At 40.0% G+C, this 19,704-nt stretch overlaps 1 protein-coding gene across 6 annotated transcripts in view; it reads left to right on the top strand.

Moving 5' to 3' along the window:
• Nucleotides 1-5,037: 5,037 nt before the first annotated feature.
• ORC2 (origin recognition complex subunit 2) overlaps nucleotides 5,038-19,704 on the top strand; it is a 45,651-nt gene continuing 30,984 nt past the window's right edge. Inside the window, exons 1-4 of one of the 6 annotated variants that reach the window (XM_004764138.3) lie at nucleotides 5,040-5,279; nucleotides 8,352-8,400; nucleotides 10,042-10,145; nucleotides 10,601-10,744. In XM_004764138.3, coding sequence (XP_004764195.2) covers nucleotides 10,049-10,145; nucleotides 10,601-10,744 — 241 coding nt within the window. In that variant the 5' untranslated portion in view covers nucleotides 5,040-5,279; nucleotides 8,352-8,400; nucleotides 10,042-10,048. Of the gene's footprint in view, nucleotides 5,341-5,368; nucleotides 6,179-8,345; nucleotides 8,401-10,041; nucleotides 10,146-10,600; nucleotides 10,745-19,704 lie in introns of those variants that run through there. The other 5 variants (XM_045078540.1, XM_004764137.3, XM_045078539.1 and 2 more) reach the window with 5 other exon arrangements.

Here is a 19,704-nt window from a genome sequence, read left to right as displayed (position 1 = left end):
GATCTCAGCAGAGCTAGATTACTAATAGACAAAGTAAACCCACGAAAGATTCAAGCCCTAATAACGTATGAATGCAAGATTATAAATTATCTCCTATGTATAGTTCCAGTTGTGTACTATCCTTGAGTACCATTCTTAAGAGGAAAATTTAAAAAATAGTCTTTCTCTGGTTTATATGAGGAACCTAAGTTGAGAAAACCTGGTTTATAGTATAATAACGCAGAGAAAGCTCTCAAAGAACTTAAAAATATTTTACAGGTTCTTACCTGCATCCCTCTTCCGCAAAAAATGTTGCCAGGTGGCTTGGGAGGAAATCAGAATTTTGTTGGACTTCCTTATAATTATTTTATGATTTAATACTGTTTTGTACAACACAGGAGAGGGTACAAATACAGTCATTTATGTTGAGGGTTTCTAAAGGTCTAAATCTGGCCCTGGGTCCTAATCCAAGTAAAATGGATAATAGTCTGTAGTTACACCCCTACTTTTCCTCACATGTTACATCAGAAAGGGGTGGGGCTCTCTTCTAAAACTCACTTGAAGGGTACCTGGGTGGCTCAGTGGGTTAAGCCTCTGCCTTCAGCTCACATCACGATCTCAGGGTTCTGGGATCAAGCCCCGCATTGGGCTCTCTGCTCAGCAGGGAGCCTGCTTCCCCCCCTCTCTCTGCCTGCCTCTCTGCCCACTTGTGATCTCTCTCTGTCAAATAAATAAATAAAAATATTTAAAAAAAAACTCACTTGAAGGACCAATCACTTTTAGCACTTTAACAATATTTAATACACATTAGGAATGAAAACTTTTTTTTATGGCCAGATCATGCTACCCAGTAAAAACTTAAATGTGAAATCATTGTGTAATTTAACTAAAAACAATTCAAAAATATTTTTATTCTCTCCAGTATTCAGTAGGAAATATCATTTCCTCAAAGAAAATCAGAATTTCAAGAAATCTAACTACTATAAATAATGGCTTTATGAACATGGTAAAACTTTCTGTATTGAAGATTAGATTCTAAGACTCATTTCCCAGAGTTTGAATTATTATGTGTATTTTTTAAAGGAGTAATCTGCCAAATCTTATATTATTAATTTGTGCCTTAGAAGGGCCTCCTCATCATCCCTGGCATGAGAAAATCCTGGAGATGAAATAGGATTTTACTACTATTCTCGTTTATTCCTAAATGTTTGGATAGAAGTAATTGCTTTCTCCTGAGCAGGATTGAAATCAAATTTGTATCTTAAAAACTCTGGGTAGATATTATTTGCTGAGGCATTTGCCACTGCCCTTCTAGACCTATCATATCCTTAGCAAGTATGTGTTTAATGCATGGCATCTAGGTGATTTCACATTTGACAAAATTTTCATTCTTCCTGGCTGAGTGGTTCTCAACCCTAGCTTGCATGTTAAAATCATCTGGGAAATTTCTGATGACCACATTTAAGGCCAAATTCACACTCCGTGGGATTGGGATCTAGCAGTAGCAATTTTATCACCTCCCCAGGTAATTTTCATGTGAAATCAGCACTGAAAACTCTCTTTAGTCCTGTAACAATCTTTTGCCTTCATAGGTAAGCTTTCCTCTTCCACATGGAACCACTGACTCAAGAATTTTTTTTCCCCAGAGAAATATATAAAATAGTAAATGCCAGTATAAGAGATTAATGCAGTGTGTGTTTGTGTGTATGTGTAGAACTCATCCATCTCAGTGCTACACACCACCTTTTCTTTTCCCTTAACTCAGTTCACTGAATGCTATAGGCATCAGTCAACTTCACTGGCCCCAACCTTAAGCTCCCAACACTTTGAGGCCTTCTACTTCTTGGCCTGCTTACTTTTCTCATTCCCTTCAGTTCCTGTTCCAAGGCTCCATCACTTGAAGTACCACTTTCCCAGGAGCCTCAGCTTTTTTTCATTAAATGGAGGCCATAATGCTAGAAGGTTTTAATTTCCTGTTTTCTCCCACCACTTCAAAGAACAACTATATCCACAACTATGCGCATCTACTTGCTGCGTGTCTCAGAAGATGAGGTACCTCACTTCATTTCATGTTTTATTCATCATCCTAAGGCAATTCTTTTTTTCTCCCTTTGGCTTTAATCTATACACTGGTGACCCCTAGATCTCTATAGATCTCTTGGATGAATTTCAAACTCTTAAAACCACTGTTTGCAGGATAATTTGGTCTCTCTTTCAAAGGGATTTCAAAGTCAAGATGCCTCAAGCTAAACTCTTTCGTCTATCTGTAATCTTTCGCAGAACACTGGGGAGCTGATATCCAGATAACCATGCCAGAAACCTGAGACTTATATTTTCCTTCTTCCTTACTTCTATATCCAATTTCCAAATCCTGCTGACTTTGCCTATTTTTTTCCCCCCCAAAGTCATCCTTTCCTTTCCGGTTCTATCACTGCATCTCAAGCTCCTATCTTCATCTTCATATCCAGAATTCTTTGATAGCTTCCTAACTAGACCCCTACCCCTCTCAAACTTACCTTCATTAGTGATTAATATAAAACACCCATTAGTCCCTGGCTACAATTATTCAATAGTTCCATTATAGAGGATAAATTCTATTCTTTAGCCCCAGACTTCTCCCATTCCATCTCCTACCATTCTTAACTTTTACTTAAGGTTAAATTAACACCGAACTTCTTTGTACTATCACACCCAGTTTGTAATACGATACTCTTCCTGAAATCCCTTTTCCACCCCTATTCTCTGTCATCTGTAGTTGGATAGGCTTTTCCTCTGCTGCCTTTTCTCCGCTTAGCTAAGCTGAACTAGTGATCATTGTCCAAGTAAATCTCTGCACATTTTATCCTTGCACTTAAACCTTATTGTAATGAAATTACCTGATTCTTTCTACCAAACAGGAATTTAAGTTCTCTAATGTTAAGGAACATATCTGGGCACTATGTTCACAATACAGGTAGGTGCTCAAAGTTAACCAAGTAAATTGAACTATCCAAAGAAAAAGACTGAGGGGCACCTGGGTGGCTCCATCGCTTAAGCGTCTGCCTTCAGCTCAGGTCATGATCCTGGAGTCCTGGGATGGAGCCCTGCATCAGGATCCCTGCTCAGTGGGGAGCCTGCTTCTCCCTCTCCCTCTGCCTGACACGTCCCCTGCTTGTTCTCTCTTGCTCTCTTTCTCTGTCAAATAGATAATCTTAAAAAAAGAAGAAGAAAAAGAGACATGGACACCTATCCCCTTCCCTCTATTTCCCACAAATATACCATAAAAACATACTCAAAACCCACCACTCAAACAAGGCCACTGAGTCTATAGACTTTGGTGTAGATCTGAAGAGGAGACGAAACAGAGTTTACATCATAGAAACAAAGAATATATTAGTTAAAGAATATATTAAATATTCAGTATTCCTAGATCTTCACATTTTTAAAAACTTATCAAGTACTTTATTGTTAACTGTTGACTATGTTCTTTACTCTTTTTTTCTGCTCACGCTTCCCCAGATTCTTTTATTTCCAATGTAGAGAATATTACCTTTATCCTTTGTTTTCTTAAATTCTGGCAACCAAAATGGTATATTGAGGTATCCAGGTTGTCATTTCTCTTTCTTAAGTGGATTTCCTAAACATCTTCCAAAATGGTGATTCCAGGGGCACCAGGGTGGCTCAGTGGGTTTAAGCCTCTGCCTTTGGCTCCGGTCATGATCCCAAGGTCCTGGGATCGAGCCCCACATCGGGCTGTCTGCTCAGCAGGGAGCCCGCTTCCTCCTCTCTCTCTCTCTGCCTGCCTCTCAGCCTACTTGTGATCTCTGTCAAATAAATAAATAAAATCTTTAAAAAAAAAAAAAAGTGATTCCATCTCTTCCTTCCTTATGCTTCCACTCTTACCTGCTTTATCCAGAGTGATCTTTCAGTAGCCCTGACTAATGTACCGGGCCAAACTAGACCTCAAAACAACAGACCCAACTTTCGCACTTGCCTCTTGGCCCTTTATGCACATGCTATTTGATTTGGGCTTTCTACCTGGAAAATTTTACGCTTCCTCTTTGCCTGGCTTAAATCTACTCAACTCTCAGTTTAAACATCTCTTCCTCCAAGAAAATTGTTCCTGGCTTCTTCTGTCCTTTGGTTAGATACTTCTGCCATGTGGTCCGATAAACACTGAACTTCTGATATGGTAGCATTTTTCTCAGTCTTGTCCCTTCAGTATCTTCCTCCAATAGAGGAAGCTGTCTGGTGACAGAAGAGATGGTGTTTGTCTCACTCAATGGTGTATCATGTGGTACACAGGGGATTCTGTAGTGTTGTTGAATCCAAATGAAATAGTATTCTGTGAGTGGGTAAGACTGCATCCTGATAGGTTCAATCTTTTCTTCTTCATCAGCTCTTTGTACATCTACTCCTTCTTAGTCTTCCCATCCCCTTAGCGGTCTGATCCCATTTCCATATTCTCTTGTTTCCAGAGAACAGTATCTCCCTTCTTCCCTACTCCAAACCCTTTAGATGTATGGAATCCTACCTTTCACCCCAAAGAAATAAATTAACAAAACAGAACAAAACCAAACACGGGATGTTTGGGTGTCTCAGTCAGTGGCTCAGTGGGTTAAGCGACTGCCTCCGGCTCAGGTCATGATCTGGGGTCCTGGGATCAAATCCCGCATAGGGCTCCCTGCTCAGCCGGGGGCCTGCTTCTCCCTCTTCCATTCCCTCTGCTTGTGCTCTATGTCAAATTTAAAAAAAAAAAAAAAAAGACCAAAACGAAAACAAGCCACAAAGGCAAATTCATTCGCATTATCTTCTTCCTCAAAAGAAGATGTGTAGAGAAACTAATGAAGACTTCTAAGATTGCCTAAAGACACACCACCTACACCTCTGCAAACTTCCCCAGGTGTAACCAACCCTTCCTTCCCCGTTCCCCGGAAACGAAAACAGGACAGGAAAGGCCCAGAACTCGGGGTTTAGGGATTCGTTTTCCTCAGGTTTCTTGGTGGGCGGGGCGGACAGGCGGAGACCGACTGGCGGGCAGCGACGTCGCTCTCGGCTGGCTCCGCTTTTCATTGGTTTCCCTGGACTCCGCCCCCTGGGCAGGGCGGGAGATTCGGTGTGCGGCCGGCAGGCCTCCCATCCCCCGGCTTCCGGGCTTCCCTACTGGCTCTTGAGGCTCCACGACCCTCTCCGGCTGTGCTTAAGCCGGAATTTGGCCTTTCTTGCCGGGGCCCAAGCCACCCTGCCTGCGGCGCCCAGTCACCCGAGTACCGTCCGGCAGGCGCGGGGAGGCCGCAGCGGCTCCTGGCGGAGACCTAGAGGTGCGTGGTGGGACAACGCGGCAGCCGGCTTCCCTCTCCCGCTTAGCTCGGGGTTTGTGAGGTGAGTCCGGGGGCGCCCAGCCCCGCAGCCGAGCTGGGGCCCGCGTCTCGGAGAGGGCTGCCTCCCGGCGCTCCGGGCTGGGTCGCTGCGCCTGCCTCTTTGCCCTCCCCGGGCTGCCCGCGCGGCCCCCGCGGGCCCGAGGACCCTCGGCTGGCCGAGCGCGGCCAACTGGTCAGCGGCGCGAGGCACCCGCCAAAGTCCGTAAGTCCTCGTCGGGGTTAGAGGCTCTTCTGGACGCACCGTGGGGGGTTTCGCCAGCCCTGCGAGGCCTTCCGTGCGACGGACGCGCTACCGGCCTGTCCGTTTCTCGGCTCGAAGAGCGCCGTGCTTGAAGGAGAAAACGGAACCTGTGCGGCCGAAGTGCCGGACTGACCCGGGGGAGCGGGCACAGGGAGGCTGCGGAGGACGACTCCGTCCCCAAACTACCGCAGGAGAGAGAACCTTCCATGTCATCCCCGCCCGAAGGCCCCAAACGGAGCAGCCTCCCCGAGCAGTCCCCCTGCGCCCAGGCCCTTCAGGGAGAGCCTTTTCAATTAAAAGGATGTGGACGCGTTACTTCCCGTCTTACAGCTGAAATCCTGACAAAACCGCTGCACCTCCCCACCGGAGCTGCAAAATCCGAAGAAGAGGAGCGTGGCTCCACACCTTCGTGGGTGGCGCTGCACACGTTCATCATTTCCTGGGCACCTTTCGTGTTAGACGTAGAGAAAATGCAAGAGCTCTAGGTGGTTAAGTGGAAGGTTGAAGAAGTTGATGATAGGAAACATTTAATTAGCATTTCCTTTTGCCATGCATATGATCTCGTGCAGTCGCCACAGTTTTGTCCAAGATCACACAGGTATGAGGGTGGCGTTAAGATCAGAACCCAGCTCTATCTGATATTAAAATTGGGATTTAGCTTTTTTTTAAAATAAGGATTATGTTTTTAAAAATTGTAGTCATCTGTTTGCTCTCACAGGTTGCTTTAATACTTTCATAGGTGTGTTGCTGTTAATACTCCTTTGGTGCTGCTGTTTTATTACCTGTCTTGTTAACTCCTTGGAAGGAGTCCCACTTAAAAGGAAGCACCCAAAGACAGTGCCTTGAAAAGTAGATGATCACTAAAAATGTGCATTTTATTGTGTGGTTGTCAAGTTGGGTTTTTTGTGTGTGTGTTGTTTTCCAGAAATTGTTGAAGAAGGAGGGAAAGGTTTTTTTCAAGGTCTTCATAGAAGTTTCTTCAGTTTGCTGGTTCTGTACTGTAATACGATGCCTTAAAATCTAGAAAAAGAAATTACATATAAATGTATTCAATTACAAACAAGATTAGGTTACGGTGCCTCTGTCCAGGCAGTTCTTATGTAAAATACCATAGGGAAATTGGACGATATTCAGTTGTCTGGAATTTCTGTTTTTAAATTTTTCTTGAAAATCTTTCCCCAGAGGAACCACTGAACTTTTGCTCATGAGAATCACGTAACTGAGCTTTGCTCCTTTTTCACTTTGTCAGTTAGCTCAGAGCCCACATTCTTTGTATGGTGTATTTTCTGCTTTCTTTATATAATTTCCTGGATCCAGACTGCCTATTAGTATTATAGTTTGTTATTTGTTTTATTGCATTTGCTGATTGTCACTACTTCATATCCTTGTAGAACATAGCTATTTATATTTTAAAACAAAGTAGATTAGATGGAATCTGGCCGTGCTTTTAAAAGTATGCTTGATAGAACTAGGCATGTTTAACTTAAATCAACTGGAAACACAGAAGAACTATAGAAATCTTTGGATGTGTAAACTGCCAGGTGGGAAAATGATTAGGTATATTATGAATGATATCCAGAGGTCAGAACAAGCATTTAGGATAATGGATTTGGGGGTGCCTGGGTGGCTCATAGGTTAAGTGTCCCAACTCTTGGTTTTGGCTCAGGTTCTGGTCTCAAGATCTTGGGATCTAGCCCTGAGTCCAGTTGTGTGCTCATCTAGGAGTCTGCTGGAGATTCTTTCTTTCTCCCTCTCCTTTCCCCCACTCTTTCTTTCTCTCTCACTCTCTAAAATAAATAAGTAAATCTTTAAAGAAAAAAAAAGGGAGGGCGCCTGGGTGGCTCAGTGGGTTAAAGCCTCTGCCTTTGGCTCACGTCATGATCCCAGGGTCCTGGGATCGAGCCCCACATCAGACTCTGCTCGGCAGGGATCCTGCTTCCGCCTCTCTCTCTGCCTGCCTCTCTGCTTACCTGTGACTTCTGTCAAATAAACAAAATCTTAAAAAAAAAAAAAAAAGGTAACAAATTTGTATTTAATGGCAGGAGAAGTGTGTAGTAGAATGATTAGGGACTTTGAAATCAGTCAGACTTGGGTTTTAGCCCTAACACACTTTCTAGTTGTATAAATTTGGATGAGTAATTTCATAGTTAACCTAAGTTTACTCATCTGTATACTGGAGAATCTCAAAGAATCTGAGGATTTAATGATCTGCTATACATGAAAGTACATAATAGGGTGCCTGACAAATAGCCCCTCAGAAAACAAATGTAAAGAAATCATAAGTTCCTTTATTATATACAAATATCATGTATATGCATCAAACTTTTTCTCCAATACATCCAAATTCCCTGTAATAGAAAGTGGTATCATGACTAGAAAGATGGCCCAAAAGGTTATGTTCTGCTGGCAGTGGTCATATAAATTATAGATGAAGTATTATCTGTATACACAAAACATAAGCCTTAATAGAGTTGTTATGAGGGTTAAATGAAAATAACATATAGAATATTCAAAATTGTGTCCAGCATATAGTAAGTGCTCAAATGTTGGCTTCCTCTTTCCAGCCACTTGCCCCCAATGTCCAGATCCTCTCAGTCTCTAGTACTTCCTGGCCAAAATACTGATGGTTGTTTTGTCCTTTACTATGCCTTCGTGATAACTTTGTAAGAACTGCATTTATCTATTCATCTTGTTTATTAAACTAGTGAACTTCTTTGGTTGCTTTCATTTCCTATTAACCGACCTTGACCAAGTTCTTTTTACAATTGCAGGTGACTCTACCTGAATTTTCCAGCTGCAGAATGTGTAGTGCTTTTAAAGGTAAGTGAAAATAAAGACAAGCCATTTAAGTGTGCTAGTTCTTTTTTTTTTTCTTTTTTTTTTTTTTTTTTTTTTAATTTATTTAGTCAGAGAGAGAGAGCGAGAGCTAGCACAGGCAGACAGAGTGGCAGGCAGAGTCAGAGGGAGAAGCAGGCTCCCCCGTGGAGCAAGGAGCCCGATGTGGGACTCGATCCCAGGACGCTGGGATCATGACCTGAGCCGAAGGCAGCTGCTTAACCAACTGAGCCACCCAGGCGTCCCAAGTGTGCTAGTTCTAGGGGCATCTGGCTGGCTCAGTTGGAAGAATATATGACTCTTAATCTTAAGGTTGTGTTTGAGCCGTATTTCGATGTAGAGATAACTTAAATAAAACTTTAAAAACGTAAAGATGTCATTTTTTTAAAAAAAGGGTGGCGGAGGGAAGGTGTGTGGCTCAGTTGGTAGAGCATACAACTCCTGGTTGTGAGTTTGACCCCACGTTGGGTATAGAGATTATAAATAAATAAACTTTAAAAAAGAAAAAAGTGTGCTAGTTACAAAAGAAAACTTGACAACATTTAGTAAGTTACATGCATGCAAAATAACTGACTCACAAGTAACATAGTCCGTAGTTCCTATTAGTAGATAAAAGGAAAATAGGATTTATAGGAGAGAGAGGAGAGAAAAAACTCATTTTTTGGGTAAACAGATCAGCTGGGAGCCAGTTGGGATCATCCTTATTTCGTTTCAAGCCATTAGTGGTATATAGTTCTGAAACAAAATTTTTTCAGAGTAGGAAGAGTTGATCAAGTTTTTGTTTGCCAAATTCTGAAGTCTGTTCAGTGAAGAACTGACTGTAAAAGTATTGGGAAGATGCATGTTTACTGTTTCGTTCCCAGGACACCCAGAAAGCTTTATTCTAACTAAAGTTGTTTGGTAAGCATGCGATAATAGTAAAGGGGGTTGCTTGAGGATTATTTGATCCAGGTTTGGTATACCAGTGAAATGCATGGATTTCCCCCAATTGACTATTTATTTCTAGTGAATAAATACTAAAATCTGCCAAATTATTATTCTTTGCTTGTCTGCCCCTTCTCTAAACACTCATGTATTAAATGCCTCCCTTCTGGTAATGTTATCATATTGTAGATTGGTTAGGGCTTTCTTTCTTTTTTTTTTAAGATTTTTAAAATTTATTTGACAGAGATCACAAGTCGGCAGAGAGGCAGGCAAAGAGGTGGGGGGGAAGCAGGCTCCCTGCTGAGCAGACAGCCCGATGCGGGGCTCGATCCCAGGACCCTGGGATCATGACCTGAGCCCAAGGCAGATGCTTAACCCACTCAGCCACCCAGCCGCCCCAGTTAGGGCTTTCTTTACAGGAAGAATTGCTTTCGTAATTTTATATTTTAGTAGCCTTGATTGAATTTGGCTTTTTCCAGCTCTCAGACACCACTTCCTATCTTTTCCATTTTTCAGATAAAGAGTTGGTCTACTTGTTATCAAAAGTATAATATTAATGCAATAATGCATAATATATTTTTCATACTTGAGAGACTTTTTAAAATGTCATATAAATACATGTATGTATTATGTGAATGTTTATTTCAATGTTGTTGAAATGAATTTTTCATCATGTTTGTGTTCTTTATTGCTTTTGTTTAGGTTGGCAATGATGAGTAAACTGGAATTAAAGGAAGACAAGATCATGGAGGTTCAGTTTGTGGGAGATGATGATGTCCTTAATCACATTCTTGATAGAGAAGGAGGTACCGATTATACAATTATCAAATTGAAGAGATGTTTATGTGATGGTTATGGATTATCTCACTTTTTAAAATATTTTAACCTACTTAAAAAATATAGCACAAAGTATCTGATCTAGTAAGACTAAATAAAAACTACTTTTTTAGTTCACTCCATTCAAACTTTTGAAAATTAAAAATAATAAAGCCTTATCTGAAATAAAATAGTATTAGGAGTAAGTGATAACTATCCATTATAATTAAAATGTGACCCCGCCCCCCAGTAACAAACGTTCAAGGTTTTTCTTTATATAAACTGTGAAGAGCAGTACATACATTCATCAAAGTGAAAACACTGAATTTTTTTCCTGATTTTAAATAATGACAATATAAGTATTACAGTTTATTTACTTATTTAAATGTAATATTTGGAAAGAATTTATACCTGTCGTGTTCTCATTCTTTGGATGTTCTTATAGGAGCTAAATTAAAAAAGGAGCGAGCTCAGCTTTTGGTCAACCCAAAAAAAATAATAAAAAAGCCAGAATATGATTTGGAAGAAGATGACCAGGAAGTCTTAAAAGATCAGAACTATGTGGAAGTTTTAGGACGAGATATTCAAGGTATTTTGGTGTCGGGGTGGGGAGAGTATACTCAAATTTCTGCTAGTAGCCGAAATTGCTTTGCTGGATACGTAGCAGTAGTCTGGTAGGTTAGGCAGTGGCAAACTATATTATTTTTTTTATTGTAAACGACATATAAACTTTACCATATTTAACATTATTAAGTGTATACTTTAGTTGTGTTGAATATATTCGTGATGCTGTGCTGTCGTCATCCATCTCCAGAACTCTTCATCAGGCGTGCTATGTTACTATATTTCTTATCAGAAAAGCATGCGCTTACGGTTTTTATGTATAGTTGGAAAGGTTGAAAGCACTGATTTCAACTACAGTTTTTTTTTTAATTTTAAAGCTTTTATTTATTATTATTATTTTTTAAGATTTTATTTATTTATTTGACAGACAGAAATCACAAGTAGGCAGAGAGGCAGGCAGAGAGAGAGAAGGAAGCAGACTCCCTGTGGAGCAGAGAGCCTGATTCGGGGCTCCATCCCAGGACCCTGGGATCATGACCTGAGCCGAAGGCAGAGGCTTTAACCTGCTGAGCCACCCTGGCGCCTCTTTTATTTATTACTTTGACAGAGAGAGATCACAAGTAGGCAGAGAGGCAGGCAGAGGGAGAAGGGGAAGCGGGCTCCCCACTGAGCAGAGATCCTGATGTGGGGCTCGATCCCAGGACCCTGAGACCATGACCCAGGAAGGCAGAGGCTTAACCTACTGAGCCACCCAGGCGCCCCTCAACTACAGTTTTTTTCTTTCTTTCTTTCTTTTTTTTTTTAATAAGCAACCAATCCTGCACTTAATTATTTTTAGAGTCTACAGCCCAATCTAAAGTTATTTGTTAAGATATTTACACTTTGAACTAATTTGAAATAATTTCATAAAGCAAATCACTTCATTATTACTTTGGTTTTTACAGAAATATTTAGAAAGGGAGCACCTGGGTGGCTCTGTCAGTGGGGCATCTGACTCTTGATTTCAGCTTGGGTCATGATTTCAGGGCTGTGGGATTGGCCCCATGTTGGGCTCCATGCTGGGTGTGGAGCCTGCTTGAGATTCTCTCACTCCCTCTCTGTCTGCCCCGCTCCCCTCCTTGCCTCAAGCTCACACTTAACACTGTCTCTTCCGGAAGGAAGGAAGCAAGGAGTGAGGGAGGGAAGGAGAGAGGGAGGTAGAAAGAACATTCCAAGAAGTAATACTGCTGGTGTTGTTTTTCTTCTTTTTACACCTAAGCCAGATTCCTGCCAGGTTATATTTAACATTTTTTAGATTTATTATGTTTTAGCTAGGGCTCAAGGAACACAGATTTACTTAAGTTGGCTTAAAAAAATAAAGACCAAGGAACAAAATCAGTATTGTTGGGCCCTAGGGACATTGGAACAGAGATCACATTAAAAACATAGGGACTTTGCTTGTACGGATCTCCTAGTCTTCCTTAGGTTACCTCTGGGCACCCATTCTCTTTCTCTGTTACCTATTTCTGTCATGGACCTGCTTTTTTACTTATATTTGACCTATAAATGGCCATCATCGCTACTCCTGACCTTTTTGTCACTTGAATCATAATGCCTCTGGTTTAGTTCGTGGTGTTAAATGGCATGATATTAAAAAAAAAAAAAAAATTATCCCTTAATAGGCTAAGTGGGCAGAATGGATTTTTTAAAAGTGTCCCCAGTTAGATAGTTGACATTTTTTAGGGCATGTTCTGAGTAGAATTTTGGATTCTTCTTCTTTTTTTTTTTCTAAGATTTTTATTTATTTGAGAGAGAGCAAGAACAAGCATGAGCCAGGGGGAAGGGTAGAGGAACAAGCAGACTTGTCAGATGCTTAACTGGCTGAGCCATCCAGGCGCCCCAGAACTTTGAATTCTTCATTCCTGTTATGGGAGACCAAAGAAGAGATTGAAAACAATATATTTGTCTTTAAACTGTTTTTTGGGGTCCCTGGGTGGCTTCGTCAGTTAAACATCTGCCTTTGTCTCAGGTCTTGATTGCAGGGACCTGGGATCCAGTCCCATATCGGGCTCCCTGCTCCGTTGGGAGCCTGCTTCTCCCTCTCCCTCTGCTGCTTCCCTTGCTTGTGGGCTTATGCTCTCTTTCTCTTCATTGAAGAAATAAAATCTTTAAAAAAAATTTTTTTAAGGTTTATTTTTTATTTGAGAGAGAGCATGAACAGAAGGGGCAGAGGGAGAGAGAATCTCAAGCAGACCCCCCACTGAGCTCAGAAACTGACATAGGTGTCAAGTCCATGATCTTGAGTTCATATTCTGAACCAAAACCAAGAGTAACATGTTCAACTGATTGTGCTACCTGGGCACCCCTAGAGTGTTTTTATTTTTTTTTTTTTAATGGTTTCTTTTTGTAAAAGAGACTCCTGGCTGGCTTGGTTGATAGAGCATGTGACTCTTGATCTTGGGGGTTGTAAGTTCAAGTCCCATGTTGGATGTAGAGATTACTTTTAAAAAAATAATAAACCTTAAGAAAAATGTAATATATATTTGGGGGCACCTGGGTGGCTCAGTGAGTTAAGCCTCTGCCTTCAGCTCAGGTCATGATCTCAGGGTCCTAGGATCGAGCCCTGCATGAGGCTGTCTGCTCAGCAGGGAGCCTGCTTCCTCCTCTCTCTCTGCCTTCCTCTTTACCTACTTGTGATCTCTGTCAGTCAAATAAATAAAATCTTTAATTTAAAAAAAAGGTAATACATATTTGTAGTAGAAGTTCATTGCTTCTTACATAATAGCATTCACAGCAAATGATATTTGGGGGCATACTGGAATAAACGGAAGAGAATGCTTCAGACCGATAATGCCCTCGGGCTTCTGACCCCTGTTCCTACCCCTTCTGCAAGCCCTGACTGACATGCTCAAAGGCCTAAGAGGATCGTTAGTCAGCACATCTGTAACCTATGCCTTTAGTTTTGCACACCTTTTGGGAAACTGCGTCAGACCAGTGTTCCTCAACCTGTTTTTTTACGGTCATCCCCTCAAGAGCCTTCTTTTATACATTTTCTCCTAATTGCCCCCACCCACAAAATTTTAATACTACATATATGATACATATCTGTTTATATATCAGTGTACATGTCTGTGGCCATTGGGAAGACCACAGACCGTTTGTAATATCTAAGATGTTTTTCATATTCTCCCTCCTCCCACCAGAAGCTGTTTTTTAATCCATTAAGAGCAATATAGTCCTGTTGAGAATGCATGCTTTTAGAGAACATGGAACTATTAACAGTTGGGTGTGTATTTTCTGTCTGAGTGTGCATGTACATACATAACCTTGTGTTGACAGTCTCTCAGTCCAGGAAATGGAGCTGTTCATTTGGCTATGGGCATGTACTACAGATGAGCTCATAACTTACAGTTGTCTCAAAGACATGACTCTTACTATTTTGATTTGTTTTTTCTTGTTTGCCAATATGTGGAGAGGATGAAAAACGGTGTTTCAGTTAAGGTGTAGGAAGAAGAGTTTTCTTTTGGTTCTTTTTTTAGAGAAGAAATGGTGACATCTATTGCAATCTTTTTTAGCGTCATTTGAAATAATGAACAAAAGCTTCTTCCTGATCTTTTATTATAATAGAAAACAAATGTGCATTATTTTTAAGACACAGAAGGACATTTGGCAAAGAATCTTTGGAATACTTAGAAAACAACCTTTTAACAAGGACCTCTAAATACTTTATTGATTAACCCCTTTACTTGTGAAATTATTATACGATATTTATTATTATAAGCTACTGCTTATAAGCAGCACACATCTTGACATACCTGGTTTAATTCTTATGGTCTGTTAATCCATCTAGTCTGGAGAACAGTCATTGCATGGAAGTGCTAGTTGATCTCGGCCTTGAAAAGAAGATTTTTCCCGAGGCAATTAGATAGGTATTCTCAAGAATGATTTGTCTTATTGGTGTTTCTCTTGAACAGTTGGTTTGTTTTTTAGTCTTATGAACAGTGTAATTCTATACTTGATTCTTTGTAAGTTAGCTGCTAGAAAATTCTGTGACAAATATGTGGTTTGTTTGTTCTTTCTAAGATTTTATTTGTTTATTTGAGAGAGAGAGCGTGTGCATGCACGAGTGGGAGAAGGGAGAAGGAGGAGTAGATTCTCTGCCCAGTACAGTCTGAGGCGATGCTCCAACCCAGGACCTGAGATCATGACCTGAGCTGAAGTCAGCCGCTTAACTGACAGCTGCCCAGGCACCCTGTTCATATTATATTTAATTTTGCCTTATTCACAGTTCCATTTTTGAACTTAAGGATTATAACAGATTTTTAATTATGTTTAAATAAAATCTCTTTAAAAATTATGAGAGGGGCACCTGGGTAGCTCAGTCATCTAAGCATCCAACTCTTGATTTTGGCTTAGTCATGGTCTCAGGATTGTGGGATCGAGAACATGCATTGGGCTCAGTGTGGAGTTTGCTTGAGGTTCTCTCTCTCCCTGTCCTTTTGTCCCTACCCCCACTCTCACTGGCTCTCTCTCTAAAATAAATAAACCTTTTTAAAAAAAATTATGAGAAGGGTGCCTGGGTGGCTCAGTGGGTTAAGCCACTGCCTTTGGCTCAGCTCATGATCTCAGGGTCCTGGGATCGAGCCCCGCATCGGGCTCTCTGCTCAGCAGGGAGCCTGCTTCCCTTCCTTTCTCTCTGCCTACTTGTGATCTCTCTCTGTCAAATAAATAAAATCTTTTAAAAAAAAATTATGAGAAAATAAATAAATAAATAAAACTTGGGGTGAAATATATGTGATATAAAATTTCCCATCTTAAAGTGTATAATTCAGTATTAAATACATTCACATTGTTAAGCAGTCTCCAGAACTCTTTTCATTTTACAAAACTGAAATTCTACCCATTAAAAACTCCCCAGTCCCTTTTCCCCACAGCCCAACAAGCACATTTTACTTTCTCTCTGAATTGGACTATTTTAGGTACTTCATGTAAGTGGAATCATAAAGTATTTTTGTGTGTGACTGGCTTATTTCACTTAGCATAGGTTCTCAAGTTTTATCCATGTTGTGGCATGTGTCAGAATTTCCTTTTTGAGGCTGAATACTACTGCATTGTATGTATATACACTTGTTTATCCATTCATCTGTCAATGGACATTTGGGTGGCTTCAGCCTTTTGGCTACTGTGAATAATGCTGCTATTAGCATAGGTATACAAGTGTATACAAGTATCTTTTTGACACCCTGATTTGAATTCTTTTGGGTATATTCCCAGAAGTGGAATTGCTAGATCATATGGTAATTCTATTTTTAATTTTTTGAAGAGCTGCCATAATGTTTTCCACAGCAGCTACACCAAATTAGATTTTCACCAACAGTGCATAAGCATTTCAGTTTCTCTGTATGCTTACCAACACTTTTTTTTTTAGTAGCCTTCCTAAGGGGTGTGAAATATTAGTGTTATTTCTGTAATACTGATTCAAATTTATAAATAATATAGTTGGCCTCTATTAGGCTTTTGGATTATTTCTAAATTTTCATTGTAACTAATGCAGTAGTGATTATCCTTGGGCATAAATATTTGTTTAGATCTTTTATTTCTTCAGAAGAGACTCCTAGTTATAGAATTATTGGTGAAGGTGTACGTACATATTCCCAAATTTCTAGAAAGATTATATCAACTAGTATTAAGCTCCCTCATTGGCATTAAACATTTTTTCTTATATTTATTACCCACTTCAATTTCTTCCATGTTTTTTTTTTTTTTTAAGCATTTTGTTTTTAAAGATTTTACTTATTTATTTGAGAGAGAGATCACAAGTAGGCAGAGAGGCAGGTAGAGAGAGAGGAAGGGAAGCAGGCTCCCCGCTGAGCAAAGACCTGATGTGGGGCTTGTTCCCAGGACCCTGGGATCATGACCTGAGCCAAAGGCAAAGGCTTTAACCCACTGAGCCACCCAGGCGCCCCTCTTGCATGGTTTTTATATACATAACATTTTGGTTTTGTGCATTTTGAGTAATTTAAAACCTATTAAAAAGTTTTATATGTATTATAGTAAACTCCTGCCCATTGTGATAAGAACCATTGTTAATTAGTAAATCAAAATGTCAGAACCAGAAAATCATAACTACTGTACTTTAAACATCTTTATATATTAGCATATGTATATATGTGTGTATATATAAGCAAACACACACACATCCTCTTAATTAGAAGTTCGCTAGAGGTTAGCTGGTTGAAGAACCGTACTACCTTTTGATTTTGGTGTTGGATTTTTTTTTAGACAGTATATCCATAATGCATGCAGCATTTGGGATTCCATTAGATTGTACATTTAAAGACACTTGATGCAGTCTTGGTGTAGTATGCTTTTATATTTTTTCTTAAATCTTTTTTTTCTTTTTTTTTTTTTTAGGATTTTATTTGTTTGACAGAGATCACAAGTAGGCAGAGCGCTGGCAGAGAGAAAGGCTCCCTGCCGAGCAGAGAGCCCGATGCAGGGCTTGATCCCAGGACCCTGGGATCATGACCTGAGCCGAAGGCAGAGGCTTTAACCCACTGAGCCACCCACGTTCCCCTTTTCTTAAATCTTTTATGGTATCTCATTCATACCTAATTTGAAACCATTTGTTTTAGTTAATAACTTTTATCAAATATTTCTCAAGCATTTAATTTAGTTTACATAGAAACCACACAGTACCTTTAAATATTTCGTCTCTGTGCCATTTAAGTTACATAAGTATAGGTTTGCCATAAACAGACTCATGCATACATGAAAATCAGATATATGACAGAGGTAGTGCTGGAGACCACTCAGCTAAGGATCACCTGGTCAGTAAACAGCATTGGGCCAATTGGGTATCCTTATGAAAAGAACTGGATCTCTTCCTTCCTTCATAAACAAGTTAATTACCCTAATTTAAGATATTCATAAAGCAAATATAAATGCTTTTATAAGAAAATATAAGAGAATATGGTTTTGACTTGATTATAGAGGAATTTCTTTTTAGTTTAATGTAATCAAAAGAAAAGACTGACATATTCAACTAATTAAAATTCAATGCTTCTCAAGAAGATTAAACAACAGATTAGGAGAAAATATTTGCAAAACACATCTGTTAAAGAAATGTTACTCAGTGGGGCACCTGGGTGACTCAGTGGGTTAAAGCCTCTGTCTTTGGCTCAGGTCATGATCCCAGGGTCCTGGGATCGAGCCCTGCATCGGGCTCTCTGCTTGGCAGGAGCCGGCTCCCCACCCCCACCCCACCTGCCTCTTTGCCTGCTTGTGATCTCTGTCTGTCAAATAAATAAATAAAATCTTTTAAAAAACTAAAAGAAATTTTACCCAAAGTATACAAAGACCTCTTAAGACTCAACATTCAGAAAATGAATAACCTGACTTAAAAATGAGCAGAGGACTCAACGAGGAGCCTGCTCTTCCCTCTGCCTGCCGCTGCCCTGCTTGTATGCTCTCTGGCAAATGAATAAGTTAAATCTTTTATTCATTTATTTAATAAATTTTATTTATTAATTAAATAATTTATAATTAATATTTATATTATATCAATTGTTTAGAGTATACTGTACATTATAATTATGTATTTATAATATGGTATTAATATGTAATAATAATAATTATAAATGAATGAATAATCCATTGACTACATAAATAATAAAAGTGAGCAGAGGAACCGGACATCTCACCAGGAAGATATGCAGATGGCAAATAAACATACGAAGATATACTAAAAGCATTGTATATCATTAGGAAATTGAAAATGAAAACAAGATACCACTTCCACACCTATTAGAATGGCCCAAGTGCAAAATCTTGACATCACCAAATGCTGGCAAATCTGTGGAACAGCAGGAGCTCTCATTGCTGGCGGGAGTGCAAAACAGAACAGCTCTTTGAATGACAGTTTGCCAGTTTCTTGCAAACTAAACATATTCGTACCATATGATCTAGCAATTGTGCTTCTTCGTATTTACTTATATGAGTTGAAAACTCGTGTTCACTCAAAAAAATACCTGCACGCGGATGTTTATAGAAGCTTTGTTCATAATTGCAGTGGTTTGGAAGCAACCAAAAAGTTAACAGTGAATAAGTAAACTGAGAGGGGCCTGCATGGCTCAGTGGGTTAAGCCTCTGCCTGCGGCTCCAGTCACAATCTCGGGGTCCCGGGATCGAGCCCTATGCCAGCCTCTCTGCTCAGTGAGGAGCCTATTTCCCTCTCTCTCTCTGCCTACTTGTGATCTCTGTCTCTGTCAAATAAATCTTAAAAAAAAAAAAAAAAAAGAATAGACTGATACATCCATACTGTGGGATATTATTCAGCACTTAGAAAAGGTATCAAGACATGAAAAGATATGGAAGAACCTTAAATACTATTCTTAATTGAAAGAAACCAATCTGAAAAGGCAGCTACTGGCTATGATTCCGACTATATGACATTCTAGGGAAGGCAAAACCTCAGAGACAGTGAGGAGATCAGTAGTTGCCAGGTGTCAGGGAATGGAAGCTATAACTAGGTAGAGTACAGAGAATTTTTAGGGCACTGAAACTATTTCGTATTATACTACAGAGGTGGATACAGGTCATTATACTTTTGTCAAAGCCTATAGGAAGCCATCAAAAAGAATGAAATCTTGCCGCCCGTAACCCCATGGATGGAGCTAGAATCTATTACGCTAAGTGAAGTAAGTCAGAAAGACAAATACCATATGATTTCAGTCATGAGTTCACAAAACATGAACATGGGCGGGGGATAAAAAAAAAGGGGGGGGGAGGCAAACCATAAGAGACTCTCAACTATTGAGAACAAACCAGGGGTTGCTGGAGGGGAAGTGGGTGCAGAGTGAGCTAAAGGGTTAGTGGGTGTCAAGGAAGCCACTTGTGATGAGCGCTGGGTGTTATGTGTAAGCCTGTATCACAAAGTTCTACCTCTGAAACCAGTATTAACTATATTGGGTAACTGTATGTTAACGAACTAGAATTTAAATAAAA

This window comes from Mustela putorius, unplaced genomic scaffold (assembly GCF_011764305.1).
Source record: "Mustela putorius furo isolate JIRA1106 unplaced genomic scaffold, ASM1176430v1.1 tig00000275_pilon_pilon_pilon, whole genome shotgun sequence".
NCBI lineage: Eukaryota > Metazoa > Chordata > Mammalia > Carnivora > Mustelidae > Mustela > Mustela putorius.
The sequence above is the reverse complement of the archived record's forward strand: the minus strand, read 5'-3'. Positions and strand labels throughout refer to the sequence as shown.